The sequence below is a fragment of the Chionomys nivalis genome, chromosome 2 (genome assembly GCF_950005125.1).
Source record: "Chionomys nivalis chromosome 2, mChiNiv1.1, whole genome shotgun sequence".
NCBI lineage: Eukaryota > Metazoa > Chordata > Mammalia > Rodentia > Cricetidae > Chionomys > Chionomys nivalis.
Window position 1 is genome coordinate 81,665,493 of NC_080087.1, and position 24,710 is coordinate 81,690,202.

At 40.2% G+C, this 24,710-nt stretch overlaps 1 protein-coding gene across 1 annotated transcript; it reads left to right on the top strand.

Annotated features, from left to right (window-relative positions):
- The first annotated feature begins 282 nt into the window (after nt 1–282).
- On the top strand, nt 283–23,918 carry LOC130869721 (zinc finger protein 780B-like). Its single transcript, XM_057762126.1, has 5 exons — nt 283–463; nt 3,495–3,545; nt 4,479–4,605; nt 8,456–8,554; nt 21,640–23,918. Exons 2-5 carry the CDS (start codon nt 3,513–3,515, stop codon nt 22,902–22,904), a joined length of 1,524 nt encoding a protein of 507 aa, XP_057618109.1. The 5' UTR covers nt 283–463; nt 3,495–3,512; the 3' UTR covers nt 22,905–23,918.
- Nucleotides 23,919–24,710: the final 792 nt, after the last annotated feature.

Consider the following 24,710-nt stretch of genomic DNA (forward strand, 5'->3'; position numbering starts at 1 on the left):
TTTCGGCGCCCCCCGCGGGAACTCCGACAAACCAGTGGGCACAGTCCCCAGGTGGGCTGCTCAGCGTTGCGTGCTGGGATTTCTCTGAACCATAGAGCGCTAGGCTTGAATTTTTGGTTACCGAGACTCTATTTCCCAGGGGCCAGTGCGCCGGAAGTAAAAGATTAACTTCCTCTGTCTTGTTAGAGCTTTCTGGTAGGTGGTAGAAATCTGTGATGTAATTCTCCACTAAGGCGGAGCCTGCGGTCTCGGTGTGGGTGTGGACGGTGGTGTGGGGTGGGTGAATGGTGATGTGTGTGAGTGTGTAGGGACCGTGGTGTGCGTGTCTATATGCATGCGTGTGTGCGTGTTTACACACCTCGAGCTCTCCGATTGTCCGTGTCACTGTGCCAGTCGGATCTGCTCCTGCTTTCCCTCACGGCCACAGCGGCTGAAGCAGAGGACCAGGCTGCGGCGATGAGAGGTCAGGGACGGAGTCTGAAGGGGAGCTGCCCCTGAGGTTCAGACTTGAGCGCCGGGCGCGCATTTGGGGCCGGAGACGCCTCCCAAGGCTTGGAGAAGAATGCGTGCTTTATTCCCACACAACTAAGATTCAAGAATGAGTCTGCGCTTTCTTTCTTTTTGAGAAATGAGGTTTTAGTTTTAGAATATAGAATTGTCAGTAAGTGAAGTAAGAATATGTAAATTGATGCCTCCACCGTTGTGCCCCTTACATTGTCTCCTCCCTTTCCACTTAATAGTCACATGATCATTTCGGAGACCCTTGACATCTTCTCTCTACAATCACTCCCTTTCCCCAAGATGTTGCAGAAAGTAGGTCAGCTCCAGAGGTTAGCGTTAGGGCTTTCAAACCCAGATATAGTCACTCAATTACTGCTCCAATGATATCACACGTCCTGTGTCCTTTGATCTTTAAAGGCTTTCTTTTCCAATCAGGGGCACAATGGAGGTGATAGGCAATTTCTGCTTAATTTGGCATCTTTGAAAGGATTTTTTAAAAAAAGTAGTAATTTTAGGATGTGTGTGTATGAAAATGGGTAGCATTGGCCAGGTCCAGATGTGCAGTGCTGTGGTTGAACGTGGGGATGCGGCTCTGTGGTATCTCAGAGTCTTGGTTCTCCCTTTCTCTGGGTCCGGAGGCTTGTCATGTGCCTCCGAATGACAGCTGTAAAGCCTGTTGGTGCAGTGCCAGCCGCAGAGTAAGGACCTAATGTGTTTAGTTGTCGCTCTCTGTGGTCGTTTGAGTTCATTCTCTTCAGTTTTCTGCAGTACGAGGGCGTCTTAGAAATAATTGGATTACTGACTGTATTTTTATGAAAATGACTAATATATGGTAAGCTTTATGGTGTACACTTAAAATGAGTACCTGAGAGATTACATGGTCAGTTTAGCCGTACAGTCAGTTCCAGCCTAGCTGGGCTACACAGCAAACCTGGTCTCAAAAACAATAACAAGGAAAACAAAATGAATAACGTAGAACAGTTTTTTTTTTTTTTGATGAAATTTCTCGTATTGTGTACAGCATGGTCATTTGGAGTCTTCGTGTCCTTTGGGATGACTAAATCTGCCTGTCACATTTTTGTAGTGAGTACACGCAACGTCTGCTCTCTGAGTTTTTCAAAACACATAGTCGCTGTGCTGCCTGAGGTATCTGGAACTTATGTTGTGTCGCTGAAATTGTGTAGTCCTTGGTCAGCGTCTTCCCGACTGCCTTACGGGTCGGCATCTCCCACTCTCAACCACGGTGTTGCACATCCAGCCTCAGCTGCTCACACCTCGTTACCCACCATTGTACCTGGTCCTGTGAGATAACGGTTTCAGGTTCTGCATGGAGATGGTGGTCTTTGTCTTTTTGTTTAAAGGTTAGTTTTCATGTGTGAGATGGTGGGGTTTGTTTGTTTTTTTTGAAGACTAGTTATTTTTATTCAGAATTCTGCGCTGGGGTGCCAGCAGAGACCAGATGGTTAGGATCTACAGGAGCTGGAGTTACAGGCATTGGGAGCTGTCGGGGAACTGAACTCCTGACCTCTGGAAAAGCCAAACCAGCTCTCAGCCACTGAGCCATCTCTCCAACCCCAGCATTTGTCTTTTTGTCTTTAGCTCATTTCTCTCGTTTTCCTCCATGCTCACATTATTGTAGTAAATGGTTGTACAGCTTCCGCTGTGCCCGTGAACTTCCTTTTACATTTGTTTTCTCCATTTATTTAGTGTGTGTGTGGTTTCATATCACAACCAGGTAAAGAATGCTGGAATAAGTTTGGGAATGTAAACGTCTCTTGCAGATGCTGAGTTTTTCTCTGTGTCTCTACTCAGTCATGGTAATGATGGATCACGCGACAGTGCTTTTTGTAATTGCTTGAGAACATGCCGTATTGTTTCTGACAATGACTGTATTAACTTACATCTCCTCCAGGAATGTGCTTGTTCCTCCGTGTTCTCTACATGATGTTTGCTTTTTGATAGTGGACACTGTTTTTAAAAAGATTTACTTCATTTTTTTATACTTTTGTTTGTCTTGAATATATGTGCCTGAGGCAGCCAGAAGAGAGTGTCAGACCCCTGAAACTGGAGTTAGGGATGTTTATGAGCCACCATGTGGGTACTGGAAATCAAACCTGGGCCCTCTGCCTGAGCATAAAGTACTCTAAAAACACTGGGCCCTTCCTCCTGCCCTCTGGTAACTGACACTCTTATCAGGCACGAGGAAGGCCACTCGCTGTGATTTTAATGTCTGTCTCTCGGATGCTTATTTTTCATGTCCCTCCAGTAGACCGTTTTTATGTTCCCTGTGGGGAAATGTCCATTTGTGTGTTTGCTTGTTTCTTAATTAGCATGTGTCCTTGTCACTGAATTGTCTGCGTTCCTTATGAAGGCACTGTGTCAGAGTTTAGATGTTAACTCCATGTCAGGTGTGTAACTTGCAAGTATTCTTTCCCATTCTCTAGATTATCCCTCTACTCTATTGATGGTTTCCTCTGCTGTGTGAAGTTTTCAGTCGAATGTAAATCCCATTTGTCCATTTTGCTTTTGTTACTTGTGTTTTTACAGTAATACGTCCGGTGTCATGGAGGCTTTCCTCTGTTTTTTTGTTTTTTTTTTTTCCCCTAGTAGTGTCAGTTTTGTCTTTAAATTTTAATCTGGTTTGAGTTGACTTTGCATATGGTGTGACTGAAGATCTGGTGTCAGTCTACTGCATGTTAACATTGAATCTGACCAGCGCCACTGATTGCAGAGGCGAGTGTGGAACCCATTGGGCCAGGCTGGCCTGGAATGTGAGCAAGCCTCTTGCCTCTGCCTCCCCAGTGCTGGCAATGTATAGCCATGCTACCACATCCGGCAGGACTTCCTGCACTTTATAGTTATGGCCTGTAGGAGGCCATGAGCCGTGGGAGAGGAGTGTGAGTGGGGATGCTTGAGAAGAAAATCATGGTGTCATAAGTCAGTGTGGGACATCAAGTGACAGTCCAATGAGAGACTTTCTTTTTGTCCCCCAGGGAGGATCCTGAAGAAGAATGGCCAGCTCTGGTTCTCAGGACGTGGTCTGTGTAAGTTGACATTCTCTCTCTACACAGGCGGCTTTCAGGTTAGATGACTCTTTGCTGCCTTTCTTTTGTGAAGCTTTCCAGGACCCGAAATCCTCCAGCCCAGTCTACCCCATTACAGTGAGGGTTGGAAGGTCAGAGCACTTCCTGCCTGGCCTGTTTCCGGCTGCTTCTGCAGTTTGCTCTGAGTGCATTCCTGCACACCTGCTCTCTCCTGCCTGTGGTCAGGGAGGACTGTCGTTGCAGAGGACCACAGTCCCACAGGGAACCAGGGTCTTTGGGGGTTTCAGACCGTTGAGGTGATGGTCTCCTTTGACTGCACTGGGGATCCTGATTGACATCTTTGGTGTTTTCAGGCTGATGACACAGGGTTTGAGAGTGAATGACCTCCGTGCATGTGTGTGACGAGATGACCTGCTTGAGGGACTTTAATAGAGAGTTCAGTGATGAGAGGGAAGGTCATCCAGGCTGTGATTGGGAGGGGACTGTAGTCTCTAGCATTCAGGAAGACCTGAGACATCTGCACTATCTTGGTAGAATGTAGTTTTTTGATTTTAAGGGAAAAACCCCTTAAACCTAATATGCCAGTAGTATGGACTCTTACGTATTTATAAAAATCATGCTGATGACAAAATGAAATCTTTATGATATCTCCTGATGCCACAATAAACTCAGGGACTCACACTGTGTCTTAGGTGTTTTACACTGAGCCTGGTGACAGTTCTCTTTTGTGCTGTAACTGGAAGGTTGCGGATGGAATGGAAGCACACCTCTGTTGGATATGTAGGGCCACAGTCCTCCTTTCCTGGGGGAGCTCACACAGTCAGGTGCCTTGAGCATCTCCATGTGGCTCCTTCCACCCTTGAGTCCTTTCCCTTCTCTTTTTCCATCTTGAACGCTTCCCCAGTTTGACTCTACTTGTGTTTGTGGTTTCAGGGGTCAGTGACGTTTAGGGATGTGGCTGTTGACTTCTCTCAGGAGGAGTGGGCCTGCCTGGATGCTGCTCAGAGGGTCTTATACAGGGACACGATGTTGGAGACCTACAGAAACCTCCTCACAGTGGGTAAGGCCATCTGTCCCCATGAATGGGGGTGTCCTCTACATTGTTGGCTTTCCTCCCTCTGAATGAGTAGACAGAGTATCTTTCCTGTGGTAGCTGAAGCTGTGCTTGATGGCCCTATTCCTGTCATTCCTTCACTCAGAAGGCTGAAGGAGGAAGATGGTTGTCAGTTCAAGGTTACTCTCAAATACATCATGATTTCCAGGCTAGCCTAATCGACAGGGTGAGGCCCTATATCAAACAAAACAAAGAAACAAAATTAAATAAAGAAGTAAATAAATCAAAAAATATAATTAGGAACTAGAGAGATAACTTGACCATTAAGCAAACTGGTTGCTTTTGCAGAGGGCCTGAGTTTATTCCCATCAGGATAAGGTAGCTCTAAACCAGCTCTAACTCCGGGTTAGGGTATCTGATGCCCTTTTCTGTCCTTCATGGGCACCATGCACTTATGTGGTGCTCATACATACACTCACATTTGCATAAAATAAAATAAATGTATTTCAATAAAATTTTAAAGAGGTGGCAAGTTCCTCCTTTTTCTCATGTGGAATCTCTTTGGTTGAAAACAGGAGCTCATGAGGTACCTGCTTTTTGTTCACACCTTGGAGATCCTCTCAATGAGCTCTGGCTCAGAGAGAGACTCTGTCTCAAAAAACAAAGTGGGGAGTAATATAGATGATACATCACACTACTCTCTGGCCTACATACACACATACACGTGTGTATGCCTACACACACTTGTGCACACACCCTCATAAAAACATAAACTGTACATGCATGCATATAGAGATAAATATAAGAACCTTTATGGATTTACTTAATGATGAATCTATAGAGTCAATTTAAAACGGAAGTGGAACCATTCTATTTCCATCAAGGAATACTTCCTTTACTTGCTTTGTTGTAGAAGTTTCAGGCTATGAATTTGTCCTTTTCATTAATCATGTCTGTAAGAATGAGGTGTAAAGTGAAAGAAGGCAACTTAAATCACAATAATGCCAACACTTTTCATGGCTAAGGATGTAGCTGTTTCATCCCTAACATACAACATAAATAAACAAACAAACAAACAAACAAAGATTAAAACGTTCGTGATCCTACGTTAGTATAGGTCAGACAGTGTTCAAGATATTTGACTATAATACTTAATATCATGATCAACCCTATCCAATAGATATTATCATCTCAATCTAAATTATTATTTGTCATTTATTATTATTATTAATTTATTTCTTTTCAGCCATGTCTCATGTAGCCTAAGGGGGCTTTGGACTCGCTATGAAATTAACCTGGTCTTGATTGATATAGAAGTGATGGGGAAATGGGTAAATTATTATGACAAAAAAGGGGTGATCATTGAATCTACTTTAGTCCAGAGAGCAACTGTTACTCTCAAAATACTTTACGTTGGTATGGATTTTAGTTCATTGCTATAAATTTAAGATCAGTTTTGTTATACTGTATGTGTATTTCTACTCTTGTTTAAGGTATTATGTTCATGCAGCTGATTTAAAAATGGAAAATGGAAAATTACAGATTAATAGTCATCTATAATAGTCAAACTTAAAGTCATATTAGTTAGGTTTTTTTAGGTGTACAAAAATATATTTCAATTATGTATGTAATCCTTGGACACTTCAAAGACCTACAGAATATGGCATTTAAAATGTTTTAGGAAATTTTCTCGACAGTGAGACATGTATGCTCCTGGCAGCACCAATTACTTCAAAGAGTGTGATGGGCATTGAAGAAACTCATTATGGAATTTGCCTTCAATGTGGCAAGGCTAGCCTTTTGGGCAAGAAACTGCTTTTACCTGGACTGCTTGACAGTACTCTGCATAAACTGGACATGCAGAACCCAGAGGAAAATGACAGCTAATCATTGCCAAAACAAGGCAGGATGGTTCTTCAGGTTCCTGTTTCACAGAAGAAACTGCCAGACATTCTTCAGGACCCAGAGAAAAGTGACTGGCAAGCTTTGCCAATAGAGGTGGGAGTGTCCTTCGGATTTCCTGCTTCACTGAAAAAGTCTGCCAGATACTCTAGGCCTGTAGGCTGAGGATGGATGCCGCAATATTACAGAAGAAATTTCAGTGACTGTCCAGGTAGCCAGATGCCTTTGTCATTTCTAGTATTTTGGAAGTTACTTGTAATGCACTCCTGTTTACTCAGGTAATATTATATCCTTCTGGGGTCTTTGATGGAGTTGAAGAGTAGATAATTATAATTATAGTTTTCCTTAGTTACAATAAAAGATAAATTAGATATGAAACTAGACTCATAAAGATATACTAGATGATGGAGTATTTTCTTTAATTTTGCCAAATGTAAATAGAGTAAACATCATAACTATAATTCTTGTTAGATAACTGTTTTGTTATATGTAATATTACTATGTTAAAGTTAAAATCTCCCTTTTTCATTAGAGAGAAAAGGGGAAATGCTGTAGGATATCTTTTTTTGAGACAGGGTTTCTCTGTGGTTTTGGAGCCTGTCCTGGAACTAGCTCTTGTAGACCAGGCTGGTCTCGAACTCACAGAGATCTGCCTGCCTCTGCCTCCCAAGTGCTGGGATTAAAGGCGTGTACCACCACCCACCGGCTGGGATATCTTTATATGCTGAGAATATGTGTTGCTCTCATTGGTTGATAAATAAAGGTGTTTTGGCCTGTGTCAAGGCAGGATATAGTGAGGCAGGAAATCCAAGCAGGAATACAGGGAGAAAGAATGACAGAGTCGAGGGAGATGCCAGTCAGTTCCTGAGGAAGCCATACATGTAAAAAAAAAAAAAAAAAAGGTAACAAGCCACAAAGCATGTGATAAAGCATAGATAAGAAATATGAAGCCGGGCGGTGGTGGCGCACGCCTTTAATCCCAGCACTCGGGAGGCAGAGGCAGGCGGATCTCTGTGAGTTTGAGACCAGCCTGGTCTACAAGAGCTAGTTCCAGGACAGGCTCCAAAACCAAAACCACAGAGAAACCCTGTCTCGAAAAACCAAAAAAAAAAAAAAAAAAAAAAAAAAAAAAAAAAAAAAAAAAAGAAATATGGGTTAATTTAAATGTAAGTATTAGCTAGTAATAAGTCTGAGCCGTCTGCTAAACATTTATAAATAAGTGTCTGAATGATTATTTTAAAATCAGCTGAGGGACTGGGCGGGACCAAAGGCTCTGTTTACACTTGAACTTCTCATCTTCCCAGGTGTTGTGATTACATATGTGTGCCACTATGCCCAGTTTGTAGATGGAAACATTGAGCATAGAATCTGGTGGGACTTGCCCAATAAATGGCATTATTACTGAGCTGTAGAGATGGGGTTTACATCTCTATCAACAGTGTAGCCTAAGGGTTCATGATCCCCTCCCCCCCTCCGCCCACTAAATTATACTTTCCTCTTAAGTGGCAATCCCTGATCTGCATTTATATAAACTCTTTTCTGAAACAGTTGGTTTCTCACTGAGGTTGCTTCTCTTTCTTATCTTAAGTCTTTTCTCAGCATTATTTGGATTCTTTAATCATTTTTTAAAATCTGTTTTTGTAAGATGGATCTTGTTATATAGCACAGACTGGCCTGGCTCATTCTTCCACCTGCTGAGCTTACAGGATGATCCACCATGTCAGCCTGTATATATTTTTTATAATAAATACACCTGCATTTTAAAAAATCTTTACAGGTAGCTTGTGTTGGCACACACCCATAATCCCAGCATTTGGGAGGTAAAGACAGGTTGATTAAGGAAGTTCCAGGACAGCCTGGTCTACATATTGAGTTCCAGGATATCCTGGGATAACTAGAGGGACCAAGTCTTAAAAAGAAGTCTCCACATGTGTCATTTTTCCTTTCTTTTAAGTGGGAAGTTCCATTTCCAAACCCAATCTGATCACCTTATTGGAGCAGGAGAGAGAGCCCTGGATAGCCGTGACGGAAGAAGCAGACAGACCCAGCCCAGGTGAGTAAGAGGAAGGCAGGGCTACAGCATTGCCATCTCAGCGTGTGGTTGGAGAGGTCTCCATGCCTGACCCAGGGTTGACACACTCCCTTCAGAGTGCCAGGGCCTGTGGAAGAATGTGCCTGAGACCTGGGAAGGAAGTCAAGGTCATAGCAAAAACTGCCACAGGGGCTGCTAGTTCATAAGTCACTAAGTTGTTCTCCCCTCTTCCATCATACTGGAGTAGTTACCCTTTTTCTATCATTTTAAATATAGTGTGTGTGTGTGTGTGTGTGTGTGTGTGTGTGTGACTACAGGTGCCCAAAGAGGCCATAAGGGAGTGTCAGATCCCCTGGGACTGGAGTTACAGGTTAGTACTATAACTGCTATCAAACCCAGGTCTTCCCAAAAGAGCAGTCAGTGTTCTTAGCCACTGATCCACTGATAAGACAATTTGAACACAAGTAAATGCAGTAACATAGTGAAGAATACTAAATATGTTAATTGTAGGTCTTCATAGTCTCTCTAAGCAAGGTATGATGGTCATAGCCTATGCTTTTTATTATTACACTGAAGATGTGGAAAAGGCAGATCCCTTGTCTTGCTAACATTTAGCCTAGTTTACTTGGCAAGCTCCAAGTAAAAGAGAGACCCTGACTCAAAAAGAATAGATGGACAAGCCAGTGAAACAACATGTGAGCACACACACAACGTAGCCTTCTACATAGCTTGGCATGGGGGCTGTGATGTCTCTTTTTGGTTGTCAACTTGACTACATCTGGAGCTAACCAAAATCCAAACATCTGGGTACACCTGTGAGAGATTTTTCTTAGTCAAGTCATTTGAAGTAGGAAGACCCACTTTTAATCCAGATCTTTTGAGAGGGTAAGACCCACCTTAAAAGCTGGGCGGTGGTGGCGCACGCCTTTAATCCCAGCACTCGGGAGGCAGAGACAGGCGGATCTTTGTGAGTTCGAAGCCAGCCTGGTCTACAAGAGCTAGTTCCAGGACAGGCTCCGTAGCTACAGAGAAACCCTGTCTCAAAAAAAAAAAAAAAAAAAAAGACCCACCTTAAATCTGGGCCACGCCTTTTGGTGGCATCCTGTAAAATGGATGTGGAAGAAGGAAATTCTTGTCTGCTTTCCTTCCCTCTGCTGGCAAGTCCTTTTCTTCATTGGCATGAGAGCCTACTTCTTCAGATCCCAGCATGTACTGCAGATCAGCGGAGACATGCATTGTGGAGTGAACAACTGCTGGATTCTTGGACTTTCTGCTATTAGACACCCATTGTTGGACTAGCTGGGTGTCAGCCCATCACCCACTCGCATAAATTCTGTAAATGTAGAATGAACAGTTCTGTTCCTCTAGAGAACCCTGATTAGTACAGGGCACATATCTGTAATTCCAGGGTTTTGGAGGTGGAAGCAGGAAGATCAGAATTTTAAGGTTACATACTGAGTTTGAGGGCAGCCTAGGTGACATGAGACCATCTCAAAACATAGAGGGACTGGAGAGATGGTATAGTCATTTAGAGCACTTGCTGATGGTACAGAGTGGTGTGGGACAGCTGACTGTATTCTGTTGATTACATTTTAAACAAACGCTGATTGGTCAGAAGCCAGGCAGGAAGTATAGGTGGGACAATCAGACAGGAAGTAGAGGTGGGTCAATGAGAACAGGAGAATTCTGGGAAGAGGAAAGCTTGGTTCACAGTCCTGGCCCAGCCACAGAAGAAGCAAGATGTGACTGCCTCGCTGAAAAAGGTACTGAGCTATGTGGCCAACATAGACAAGAATAATGGGCTAATATACATTATAAGAGTTAATAAGAAGCCTGAGCTAATGGGCCAATCAGTTTATAACTAATGTAGACCTCTGGTGAGTTCTTTGGGACTTAACAACTGCGGGAACTGGGCAGGACAGAAACTACAGACAACAACAGAGGACCCAAGTTTCTTTTCTAATAACCACATGGTTTCTTTAACCCACGCGGAGGCTTTCAACTACCTAGCTCCATTCCAAAGGATCTGAGGTTCTCTTTTGGCTTCCTTGGGGACCAGGCAGGCAATGGTACACATACATACATGGAGACACTCACAGAAACACATAAAATGAAAATAAGTGAATCATTAAAAACAAAAAATAATAAACCCAACCAAATTACAGCAGCAATCCCCCCCATTATAACAGCTTAAAAATATTACCTAAGTATACTAATTGATAATATTTGTCTTTGTATGCTGTGTTTATGTCTACAATTGCATATTTAAAACTTTTTGTTGGACTGTTTGAACGTAAGTCACTAATATTCTAAGGATTTCTTGTATCTGCTGGCAGGATATTATCCACTAACAACCTTCCATTAGTCCTCGGTAATGTAAACAACCTGTTACTATCATCTTAAGAAAATTATTATCTCAGGAGGACTACTGGAAGTAAGTTTTCTTTATGGTTTTTCCCATTTTGATTATTGACGTTTTTGTTTGATTTTAGTTTTCTGGACATTTCCATGTCAAACTTCTTGAGTTTATTTATTATTTGGTTTCCTTAGTCTTATTTTTGTCCTCTTTTATTGAGAATAATTTTTTCTATATAATATATCCTTATTATTGATTGTCTTCCCTCCGTTCCTCCCTGTTTCTCCCTTCATTCCCTTCTCTCTAGATCTACTCCCTTACTCTTTGTCCTTAGAGAACAAACATGCTTCTAAGGGGCAATATAATACAGTACAATACGTTAAAACAAAAACTGACACATTGGACTCCAACAACAACAACAACAACAACAACAAAACCAAAGGAAAAGAGCCCAAGAGAAGGCACAAGAAATAGAGACCCCATTGTTTACACACTCATGAATCCCATGTGCACACTAAATGGGAGGCCACATTCAGTTTATGCACAGGACCTGGTGCAGGCTGGGTGGTGCAGGCCTTGTGCATGCTGCCTCTGTGAGATCAAAAGAACATTGATCATTTTGACACAGAGGGTCTTATTTCCTTGGTGTCTTCCATCCCCTCTGATTTTACATTGTTTCTTTCCACCTCCTCTTTCACAGGGTTCCCTGAGCTGTGAAGGGAGGGATTTGATGGAAACATCCTTTTTAGGGCTGAGTATCCTAAGGTCTCTCATTCTGTACATAGTATTTGGCTGTGGTTCTCTGTTTTTGTTCTTAGTTGCTGCAGAAGGAAGTTTCTCTTACGATGTCTGAGCAAGGCACTTGTCTATAAGTGTAGCAGAATGCTATTAGGAGGTATTTTATTGCTTTGCTTTTGTTTTTTAGAACAGTAGTATTTGATTTTACTCTAGATCCCTTGGCTGTTTAGTCCCAGGTCTTCGTCAGTCACCCAGCGTTGGGAATGGGCTCTATCTCGTGGAGAGACCCTTAAGTCAAATCATATATTGGTTGGTCACTCCCACAAGCTTTGTGTTACGATGGCCCTAGCATATGTTTCAGGTAGGACATTCTTTTTTTTTTTTGAGACAGGATTTCTTTGTGTAGCCCTGGCTGTCCTGGAACTTACTTTGTAGACCAGACTGGCCTCAAACTTAGAGATCCACCTGCCTCTGCCTCCAACTGCTGGGACTAAAGGCATGTTCCACCATATCCTGCTGTTCCTAATTTATTAGTGTGCAGAACATCCTCCTGTACTGTAGCAAGTCTTTCTCTGTCCTGTGCCAGCTCCCAAATAACTACATGGAGACTTATTATTTATGAAAGCTTGACTGATAGCTTAGGCTTGTTTCTAACTAGCTGTTATAACTGATATTGACCCATTTCTATTAATTTACTTTCTGCCTCATGTCTTTATCACTTCATCTCTGTAGTGCCCATCTTGCTTGCTCTGCATCTCCTTACTTCTCTTGGCATCTCCGTTTTCTTCTCAGTGTCCTCTCTGTCCTAAAAATCTCTCCTAGCTTTTTATTTTACCTTTATGTATATCTATCTATATGTAGATAAAATAAAAAGCTGACAGTTTAGCTTTTTATTAAACCCATCTGAGTGACAAATATTCACAGTGTACAAAAAGATTATTTAACAACATTTCCCCCTTTCTTGTCTAAAAAGTTAAGGTTTTTAACTCTATCATAGTATAGTAAAATGATATACAATAAAAACAGGTATCAGGTTTTGTCTAAACAGAATGAAAAGATATTAACTTCAACAAAATGAAAGTATATATAACAAGAATAATTATCAAGTAAGAATTACATTCAGAGTGTTTGTCCATTGTATTCAGCAAATTCAGAGAAAATACTTTATTTACTATTCTTCTTTGATGAATCCAGAGTTTTGTATTAATTTACTTTCTGTCATGACTCACGAAAACTTTAATTGTAGCTGTCTAGTCTTCAACACCATTAAAGACCTGGGAAGGATATATTACTTGAATAAACAGGAAGTGTAGAACAAGCAACTTCCAAAACAATAAGAAATGACAGAAACAGCTGGCTATCTAGACTTTCACCCCAGGTTCCTCTGTACATTGTGCCTAAAATATCTGATAGACTTTTCTGTGAAGCAGGAATTTTGAAAGACTCTCCTACTCTATCTTGGCAAAGTTTGGCAGTTGCGCTTTTGTTTCTTGCTTGTACAATTGAATAGGATGTTGTCAGCAGTTGAAGCAAGGGCAGTTTCTTGCTCAAAATATCTAGCTTTTGCTACAAAGAAAGCAAACTCCATTTGGAGGTTCTTATATACCCATAATCCTTTCATGAAGTAGATTGGTACTGCAAGGAACAAACATTTCTCACTGTCAAGAAACGTCATATGTTATTAAAACATTTTAAATGCCTTTTCTGTAGAGTTTTGAAATACTTTAAAATCACCTATCTAAAATATATCTGTACAATGTTGAAAGCATACCTAACATGACTAAAAGTTTGATAATTGTAGTTGACTATTAACCTGTGTTTCTTTATTACCCTAAGTAGCTTTCAAGGACTAAAACTTTACATTTTTAATTGAGCTGCACAGGTATAATACTTTAAATAAGAATAGAAGCATATATAAAGCATAACAAAAATAACCTTAAATTTTTATCAAATACACAAAATATCTTAAGCAAGAGTAGAAACATATATACAGTATAGCAAAAATAACCTTAAATTTGTATCAGTATATAGAAATCCATACCAAAGTAAAATGTTAGGGACTAATAGTTGCTTTAGTTTAAAGTAGATCCAATTATCTGTTATTTTCTATTGTAATTTTTAAATTATTATTGCTTTTATTGAGCTCTACATTTTTTTTCTACTCCCTTCCCTGCCTCTCCTCTCCCCTTCAACCCTCTCCCAAGGTTCCCATGCTCCCAATTTACTCAGGAGACGTTGTCTTTTTCTATTTCCCAGGTAGATTATATCTATGTATGTCTCTCTTAGGGTCCTCATTGTTGTCTAGGTTCTCTGGGATTGTGATATATAGTTTGATTTTCTTTGCTTTATGTTTAAAAATCACTTATGAGTGAGTACATGTGATAATTGTCTTTCTGTATATGGGTTGCCTCACTCAAAATAATTTTTTTTTTTTTTTTTGGATTTTCGAGACAGGGTTTCTCTGCAGTTTTTGGTGCCTGTCCTGGAACTAGCTCTTGTAGACCAGGCTGGCCTTGAACTCACAGAGATCCTCCTATCTCTGCCTCCTGAGTGCTGGGATTAAAGGCATGCACCACCACCACCCGGCTTAAAATAATGTTTTCTACTCCATCCATTTGTCTGCAAATTTCAAGATGTCATTATTTTTTCTGCTGCGTAGTACTCCATTGTGTAAATGTACCACATTTTCCTTATCCATTCTCCAGTTAAAGGACATTTAGGTTGTTTCCAGTTTCTGGCTATGACAAATAATGGTGCTATGAACATAGTTGAGCACATGTCTTTATGGCACGATTCAGCATCCTTTGAATATATACCCAAAAGTGGTATTACTGGGTCTTGAGGAAGGTTGTTTCCTAATTTTCTGAGAAATCACCACACTGACATCCAAAGGGGCTATACCAGCTTGCATATTCTCTTGTAATTTTTGTATCCCCCCTTTTCTTTTCAGAACAAGTTCCCTGAATCTAATTTTCTTTGTTCAACCTTTTTTTCCCCCTGACCATTACCAATAACAGCTTGTAACCAACTGCTCCAAACAATGACAAGTACTCATAGCCCACCAAATGGCCAAAAACCATCCATTGTACTTCTGCATTCTCTAGGTTGCTTCTTGTTGTCTGATGGCATTGGTATCTCTGGGGGACTCTGAGAAAATTGGGATGATGGTCAAGTTCTGGCTTGAATAGTCTGTGAGCCTTGACCATCTCAGCCAGCAGCCTTGAAGCATTAACACAAGTTTGGATTGTGTGTTGTACACAAACCAGCCAAAGATGATTTTTGTTTTTTGAGTAGGTGAAATATATGTCACCTGTCTTGTAGTTTTTCTAGTTTTTTTTTTTTAATGTCTGTGGCCAGAATTTTCAGGGAATCTCCCCTGATCAAATCTGATCTCTATCAAGAAGGAATCCACAGCCTTTCATTTTCTGTGGAAACAAAGGCATAACCTCTTCCCCAATGTAACATATTTTTTACTTCCATTTTGAAGTAAAGACATTTAAAATATATATAGATTGGTTTAATTTAGTAATTTTTATAATTCAGTGCCTCTGAGCAGCTATCGTTTTCTCATCAGTAATCAAGCAATTTAAAATCAATATAACACCATATATGATCCAGACCCCTTGTGTATTTCCCATCTCTACATGGCTTATTCTTTTTATATTATTTTATTTTCTCCTTTAAGACCTTATCTTATTTATAAACATTTTCTATGACTTTCCATACCCTTTTTCTTTTTATGCCATGGACATTTTTTTAAACACATGCTATAACCTGTTTAGAGTCTTCTTTTCCATTTGGACTATCTTTACTAAGCCCCTCTCGCATTCTCTGATTGCATGCTATGCAGCACATGGTACTGGTGGTTGACTCCAGCCTCCAGGCAGTGATTGGTAGAAATGTTTCTGTACATCACTGAGAACTAGCCTACCTGAGAGACTGTAGGACTAGGAAGCTACATCTGACTCTTAGTCTAGACTTTTTTTTTTTTTTTTTTGCCTTCTCAGGGCCTATGTTTGTATGTTTGACATAATTTGTAGTGAGTTTTCCTCTTTCCCACCTACCAGCTCCCAAATAACCATACAGAGACTTCTTATTAATTTTGAAAGCTCAACCAGTAGCTTATGCTTGTTTCTAACCAGCTCTTAAAACTTAAATGAGCCTATTTCTCTGAATTTACTTTCTGTCTCATGTCTTTATTACCTCATCTCTGTAGTGTCCATCCTGCTTGCTCTGCATTCCCTCATGTTTCTTGGTGTCTCCTTATCATTCTTTCTGCCCTGCCTACCTACTGCATGTTCAGCTTTCACAAAGAGATTATTCGACAACACTGAACCAAAGACATGAGAAAAGAGGGTGAAGGCTCTATGTAGGCACCAGTTTGACTTCTCTATGTTCAGTGAATTGAGTAAGTGTTGTCTTTAGCAGTGGGCCTTGCTGTTTTTTTGTGGTGAACAATCTACAGTCTTGGCAGTGGCTTGGGTTGTTTGAAGGTTTCCATGGTGCACCTTTGGCCAACAACTTGATTAAATGTAATCAAACAATGGTGCTAGAAGCTCATTTGGTGTTGAGATGGTCAGGTGGGTCCCTCTCCCCCCATTCTTTGGAATTTCAGTTATATCATCTTCATATATGTATATATTTAAGGAAAAAGATTCTGTTGTATTAAACTTCCATGCTACCTCCTCAAATGGCTCTTGATTTTAGCTGACTTTCCCTGTATTTTCTCCCTTTCCCTGCATTCTTCACTTGATCTTTCCATTGCAGGCCACCTTCTGAATAGATAATCTGTGGTTATCTATTCTGTTTCCTTTTTGTAATGAGATCTATATGTTCCCTCAGTATTTTACTCTATACCTAACACCTGTAGTTCTGTAACTTGTAGCTTGGGTATCATTGATTTAACCACTAATATCTACATATAAGTGAATACATACCATATTTGTCTTTTTGGGTCTGGGATACCTCACTCAGGATAATATTTTTATAGTGCCATCCTTTTATCTGCAAGTTTCATTATTTGATTTTTTATGAGCTGAGTAATACTCCATTGTATAAATGTACCACATTTTCATTATTCATTCTTCTATTGATGGATATCTAGGTTGTTTCCAATTTCTGGCTATTATGAATAGAACCAACAATGAACATGGTTGATCTAGTGCCTCTGGTAGGATGAACTGTCTTTTTGGTATATGCTTAAGAGTGGTATAGCTGGATCTTGAGGTAGATTGATTCTCATCTTCCTGAGGAACCAGCACATGGATTTTCATAGTAACTATACAAGGTTGGTCTCCAGAACAAGTTCCAGGACAGCCAGAGCTACCGAGAAACCCTGTCCATTGAGATTTATGTTGAGGTGCCAACCCCCCTTAAACCTCTTAGGATTCAGAAGGACTGCTATAGAAGGTTGTTGTCTGAGGTTTCTCTCCTGCTCGGTTGCTGCAGTTGTTAAGTCCCAAAGAAATCAACAGAGGTCTATTTTAGTTATAAACTGACTGGCCTAGTAGCTCAGACTTCTTTTAACTATTTCTTATAACTTATATTAGCCCATTATTTATGTCTGTGTTGGCTACATGGCTCAGTACCTTATTCAGCAAGGCAGTCACATCTTGCTTCTTCTGTGGCTGGGTCACAACGACAGAATGAGCTTTCCTTTTCCCAGAATTCTCCTGTTCTCTTTGCCCAGCCTCTGCTTCCTGCCTGGTTGTCCCACCTATTCTTTCTACCTGGCTACTGGCCAATTATTATTAAATTATTAAAATACAATTGACAGGGTACAAACCAATGTCCCACAGCACTCCCCCATTTTTTTTAAAAAAACAAGAACTCTGAATCTAATATCCTTTGTTTAGCTTTTCTCTTGACCATTATCCATAACAACTTGTAACCAACTTTATAAACAAAGGAAAATATCCATAGTCCATTTATTTGGAATGTGGGCATAGTTTTCCAGGCTACTTCCTGCTGGTTGGGGGCACTGATAATCTTATGAGGACCTAAAGAAAATTTAGAATTATGATCAAGTCATGACTGGAGTATCCTGTGAGGCTTGATCATCTCAGGCAGCAGTCTTGAATCTGTTCTGGATGTAGAACTCAAGACATCTGGGCCATCTGTTCCTACTGGAGATTTCTCAGGTGGTCTTCCTTGATCAAACCTGATTTTTCTTAACTTAGGATGAATCCATAGCTTCTCTATGAGATTCTATGAATAATTTCCTGTGGAAATAAAAGCAAAATCTCTTCTCCAAAGTAACATACCTTTTGACTTCAATTGTGAAGTCAAGATATTTTCAAAATACCTTTCTTGGATTAATCCAGCAGCATTTATAATCAAATGTCTTGTAGCAGCTGTTTTTCCTTCCTCAGCAGTCAGGCAATTCAAAGACAAAACAATAGTGTACAATATCCAGATACTCTGTGTACTTTCCATTTTTATATGGTTTTATTTTAAACTCTATTTCTTTTCCATTTACTTTTAATTTTTGGCTTTTTGAGACAGGGTTCCTCTGTATGTTGGCTATCCTGGAATTCACTCTGTAGACCAGGTTGTTCTTGAATCCACAGAGATCTGCCTGCCTCTGCTTCCCAAGTGTCGGGAGTAAAAGTGTGTGCCACCACACCCAAATACTTTCTTTCTTTTGTATTTTAAGGACTTTAACGTTTTTCTTTTCTCTCCAAGCCTGCATTTATTTTTAACACATTGTCATTTAGAGGTTTTCATCATCTTTGAATCTCTCTTTTCCTGATCATATGAGTCTTTAATTTGCTAAGCAATATGGCTAGGATTATAATATGGCTTTGACGGCTGGATTCAGCCCATTCTTTAGCTTTCTGAGATTCCAGCCTCGTGGCAGAGGTACCAGCTGGAGCTGTGTTTATTGCCACAACTCTATGGCAGTTCACAGTCCGTGATGCCACCAAAAAGCATGCTGTAAGCTATTCATAAACATCATTTAAGTGTTTTGTGACAGAGCCTCTTAAAAGGGCTGCAAAGGTTTTGCAGCTAACACTGAATCAGGAAGCCTCTCTTAAACAAGAGTTAGCAAGCCGAGCCCATCCAAGAAAATGCTGCTATTAAGAAGCCATGTTTAACTCTATTCTTTTTTTAATCTAGAATAAGTTCCCAAGCTCTCTCAGGCTTTTAAATAGATCTGGTCAGCCCCACATTGGTACGCCATAAGGTGAAAACTAAAATAGTCTGAGGGTAAAAAAAATGAACTCATATAAGTCTTTTTATCAAGTTCTATTTATTCTTCCTATGCGCTCTTCAGTGCTCTCTCCAAATGCTCTCTTGATGTTCCCCTTCATGTTCTCTTTTGATGTTCCTCTTTTTTGTTCTTTCCAATCCCACAAGATTTCCAATTTATGTACTCATGCAGACATAGTTAACAATTCTCTAATAAATAACAATGATACCAAACATTCATTCCTTAGGGCGAGCAGGATGGAGAAAATAGGCACTAGTTGTCTTACTACTGTTACAGAGGGGATGTGACTGTGAAGCTCCCCTGTAGATACCGGGAGGATTAAATCAGTACAGAATTCTAAGAAGACAAAGGGTTTGTGTGTGTGTGCGTGTGTTAACTACATTTCTTAAGGTGACTATTTAAGCTAGAAGCTTGTGATCCATAATTGTAGAGGAAAATGCAGCAGTGCTGTTGCACTTTCTGAGTACTTCTGCTTCCTTCCCTGGCAGCTGGGAACATAGCATTTTTGTAGTAGCCATGGTAGCCATGGCAACCAGCATAAAACCACAGGAGGAAAGATGATGGCACTGCTGCTCCCTCCCCCTAAGCAACAGGGTGCTGTGGGATTGTTGTATCTTCTGGTACCCAGGTGAGAAGGAATTCTTTTCTCTGGGGCTGGTTTAGCGATCTAAGCTTTTTTCCTGTTTTTCTGTGGGTAAAGGCTCAGACAGTTAATTTTCTAGACTAAGGCTTTGTGTCAGTGATACTGAGATGAAGGTAAGTACAGAATATTAATAACTTGTTAGGCTAGAGCAAAGGCCAGCAGGGTACACTACCCTGAGATGGCTGTTGGAGATTTTAGGGCCACCCAGCCCTGTTAATCAGTAAGGGTAGACATGCTATCTCCCCCGCTCAATGCCTGTCCCTTTGAAGTTTCCATGTAGTCCATAGCAGGAATCTCTTCCTTGTCAGATGTTCTGTCAAAAGGTTAATTGTGGGGGATCAGCTTTATGTAGACCTGACTGTGAGAACAAAGGAGTTACCTAGCGAGTGCTCTCACAACAGGGCCCCACAGTGTGGGGCAAGATCACCCAATTACTAATACAGTAAAAGTCATATTTAAAGAATGATTTATACACTGCTGGGATGTTTTGGGATGAATTCCATTATGGAAGGGGGAAAAGCCATGGCCTCACTAGATTTCTATAGAATTGACAGCAACTATTCAAAAGACAGGTATTCCTGATGTTGTGGTTTTCATCTCTTTAAGAGGCAAGCCACGCCCACTCCTGGCGACCCCTGCCCTCCCCTCCCGCCATCTTAGATTCTGTCTGTCCCCTCTTGGTGCGCGTGTGTCTCTCTCTCTTGGGCCCTTCTCTGTCTCCTCTTCTTCTCTTCTCCTTCTTCCCCCACACTTTCTCTCTCCTCTAAGTAATAAATATCCAATTCTATTCTGTATGATGTATCTGCTTATGTGCCTTCTACCTGCCGCCTGCTCACACCTGCCCGCATGGCAGGACCAGCCTGCCCAGCCGCTCGCCTTGCTGGGACCAGCAACTGCTCCAGGGTCTGGCAGCCATCTCTACCTGGGACTAGCTGCTTTCCAGGCCCGCTGGAGAACTGTAGCATTTTTAAAACCCGAGGCTCTGTGACTTGAGTTTCTCATTGGAATACACTCCCATGAGTTTGTCTAGTGATCTGTCAGCTGTACTTTTACTGCATAATTGTATAATGCTTGTTGCTTACAGCACCTGTCTCAAAAAACAAACAAACAAAAAAACCCAAACCAGTTTTTTTAACCATGACATATATTACATATTTGTGTGGTATAGTTTTTTTTTTCATGATTTGGTTTGTTATGGCATTTGAATCCACTGGGAAAGACTAAAGATATAGATTGAATTCAAATTTAAACTAAATTAATTTATTCCTACTGCTGGCAGAAGGACAGCAGGCTTAGAGCCAAACAGCATACTATATGCAAGGAGTGGTAAGTTGGGGTTTTAAAGCAGACATCAGAAAGGTGTGCATTACAACTATTTATTTATGGAATCCACAGCTGGGCAGGAAAATTGTTGTACTTCCCTTAGTTGTTTTTTCTATATAGCATATATACTATATATAGTAATAGTAATAAACTAGAGCTTATTACTATATATATGACTATATATACTATATTTCTACATACTAATAAAAAGACCACATTCCTTTAAGCAGGTTTTACAGAAGCAAAGTGTTAATAGCTTACATACCATTATCCTGTTATCTTATTCCTATCTTACCTGCATGTCACTAGGACCTCAGGTATTCCAGAGCAAAAGGTCAATGGCCCTTAAGGGATGTCTGGCTCCATATTAAGTTTCTTTAGCCATCATAGGGGACCTGTGTAAATTATTACACCTGAATACTAATGAACAGGGTAGAACAGTTCATTTTCCAGCAGACAATAACACATTGTCATTAGGTTAGCGCAGGCTGTTACATCTCCATAGGTTAAAAAACCTTTACACAAAGGTGTGAATTTCCAGTACTATATAAAGAACCACATAAAATTATATCACTATAGTTAGTTATTATATCTTTAAGCAAACATGCCTTCCCATTTCCAACCTGTTCTACTATAGAGAGTATTGTCTTATGTGAACTTTCATTATTGTTGCTCTCCCAGTGTCTGTTGAGCTTATCAGAAAATATTTTAGAGTCTGGCCATTCTTTTAATGGATTGTGTGTGTGTGAGTGTGTGTGCGTGAGTGCACACGCGTATGCATGTTTGTGTGCATGTATGTGTTACAGGAAAATAAAGTATTTTTTTTCTTTCAGATTTAGAGTCAAGTTATGAAGCTGAAAATATATCTCCAGAAAATATGAATTTACCCAAGCAAAGCACAAAGCAATTAAGAAAATCTTTTGACATCCAGGGTTCCAGTTTTAGTAATGATCCCAACTGTAGTATATTCAAGGGACTACAGAGTTATCAAGAAGGAGATGCTGAGCAAAAGATTAGTAACAAGGAAAAACTGCCTAATTACACCGGTCAGACTCTTACTCACAGCAGAGAAAAAGTCTATGAATGTAAGGAATGTGGAAAGGCCTTCACTGTTCTGACACAGCTCACTCAGCACCAGAACATTCATACTGGAGAGAAATCACTTGAATGTCAGCAGTGTGGGAAGGTATTTATTAGTGGTTATTATCTTGTTCGACACCGGAGTATTCATACTGGTGAGAAACCCTTTGAGTGTAATGTCTGTGGGAAGGCTTTTAGGCTTCAGGTATACCTCTCTGAGCATCAGAAAACTCATACTGATGAGAAACCTTTTAAGTGCAAGCTGTGTGGGTCAGCCTTCAGACGTAAGAACCAACTTAGTGAGCATCAGAAAATACATACTAATGAGAGACCCTATCAGTGCAAGGAATGTGGGAAACACTTCCGTCGACGTTCAAATTTTACTGAACATCAGAGTATTCACACTGGAAAGAAACCATTTGAGTGTAAGGAATGTGGGAAAGTCTTTAGACTTAATATACATCTCATTCGACATCAGAGTTTTCATAGTGGAGAAAGATCTTTTGAGTGTAAAGAATGTGGAAAGACTTTTCATTTTTCCAGCCAGCTTAATTGCCACAAAACCATTCATACAGTTCAAACACCTTTTGAGTGTAAGGAATGTGGGAAGTCCTTCAAGCATGTCTCCAGTCTTGTTGAACATAGAATTATTCATGCTGGTGTGAAGCCATATGAATGTAAAGAGTGTGGGAAAACCTTTAATCGTCGCTCAAACCTCATGCAACATCAGAAAATTCACTCTGGTGAGAGACCCTTTCAGTGTAAGGAGTGTGGAAAAGCCTTCACTATTCTGTCACAGCTCACTCGGCACCAGAGTATTCATTCTGGAGAGAAATCATTTGAATGTCAGAAGTGTGGGTCAGCCTTCAGATTTCAGTACCAACTTACCCAGCATCAGAGAATTCATAGTGATGTGAAACCTTTTCAGTGCAAGGAATGTGGAAAGGGCTTTGTTCGTGGTACAGCTCTTAGAATTCATGAGAGAATCCACACTAGTGAGAAGACCTTACAATGTTAGGAATCTGGGGAACCTTTCAGTATCATTACCAATTTTTTGGACATTTTAGAATTCATACTAGCAAGAATCCTTATGAATGTACACAATGTGGGGGAGTTCTTTATTCGTGGTGAAGGCCTTAAAGTACATCTAAGAATTCAAACTGGTGAGAAACTTTACCAGTGTTAAAGTGGGAAGCCCTTTAGTGAAAATCAAGCTTGGTTTGACATGCTAAAATTCATATTATTAAGAAGCCTTATGATTTAAGAAATGTGAAGGCTGGTCTACAAGAGCTAGTTCCAGGACAGGCACCAAAGCTACAGAGAAACCCTGTCTCGAAAAACCAAAAAAAAAAAAAAAAAAAAAGAATGTGAAGGCCTTCAGTAATTCTAAGATAGCTGTATATTAGAGAGACCATTATGATGAAAACCCCATGAATATAATAAATTTGGGAATTTATAGTGGTGAGAAACCCTATAAATATAACATATGATGGTAATATTTAGATTTAGTTCAGCTTTTACTACACAGTGGAGAATTCATACTGGCACAAAACTCTTATGAATGTGGAAAGACCTCAACTCAAGTGCAGGCCTTCTTCAACATAAAAGAATCCATGCTGATGTGAAACCCTTTGAATGCAAGGAATGTGGGAATATTTATAGAATTAGCTCAGCTCTTCAACCTCATCAGAGGGTCCTTATAGGTCTGAAACCCTGTGAATGTAAAGAATATGGGAAAAACTTTATTGTAAACAATGAGCTTACACAATATCAGAAAATCCATTATTATCAGGAGTCTCCTGCATCTAAGGAAGGTTAACAAGCCTTTAAATGGAAATTTTACTAAACATTAGAGAACTCATATTGTCAAGACTGTGACTGAAAAGAATGTGGGAAGAATTTGAATCTGCCCTAAGCTTTGGTTAACATCAGAGTATTCATTTGTTCTTGATGAGGAGAAACCCTTAGAGAATGAGAACATGGAATCTCTGTTCTTCAGAGACAATAACTCTGTTGAGAATGTCTATGTTAACCATCATGTTCTTGATTTACTCTTGTCTCATTTTATAAACTTAATTCACCAAACATTACTCAGCCAATTTAGGAAAAACAGTTATAACTAGGGTTATTTAAGGCACCTCCATTGTCACCATTTATATCCCATCGCTCCTGTGATAGTAGGCCCAGTGTTTACTTTGTTTCTGCCTAATTTGTTAATGGTGAGCACAGTTCCAGCCAAAGTTGTGGAATCAGGGTTATAAAAGATATAAAATCCTTGAAAGAGTATTTGGTTCATGCTCATATTTTGTAAAATAGCTTTTACAGTGTTTTTGTTGGAATTACTGTAACTGATATTACAAGGTAATTGTAATTCTGTTTACTAAAGCCTCATGCATTCATCCACTATTAAATTTTAAATAACTTCATTCTGTATAAAATCTCATGGATGAAAAGGTACATGAAGGGATTTTCATTGAGAATTCATTCCTTAAGTAAAAATACAGCTGTTGATGAAGAAGTATGATTTTAAAGGAGTTAAAAAATTCAAAGGCTAAAACCCTACATTTATGTTCCATGTCCAGACATTAAGTTAAACTATATATCTGTGACAGGGCAGGACAGTGTAGAGGTCCCTTCATCTCATATTCTCACTGAAAATTTGACTTCTGATGGAGAATTTTGTGGAACTTCCCATCTCTATTGTAGGATCTGTAGGTCAAGATTCCCCATCTAGTTTATCTTGGCGCTGTTAAACTGCCTTGCATGTGTCAACCTCCTCCTCCAACTAACTGCTTCTGTTGGCTTCTGTTAAAATGCCTGTTTT

What these genes read in the sequence shown, in the direction of transcription:
- LOC130869721 (XM_057762126.1), top strand. Translation starts at nt 3,513, where the DNA reads ATGGCCAGCTCTGGTTCTCAGGACGTGGTCTGT. An exon ending in GTTCTCAGGACGTGGTCTGT is followed by an intron (nt 3,546 to 4,478) that starts GTAAGTTGACAT and finishes TTGTGGTTTCAG; the next exon opens with GGGTCAGTGACGTTTAGGGA. An exon ending in CAGAAACCTCCTCACAGTGG is followed by an intron (nt 4,606 to 8,455) that starts GTAAGGCCATCT and finishes CTTTCTTTTAAG; the next exon opens with TGGGAAGTTCCATTTCCAAA.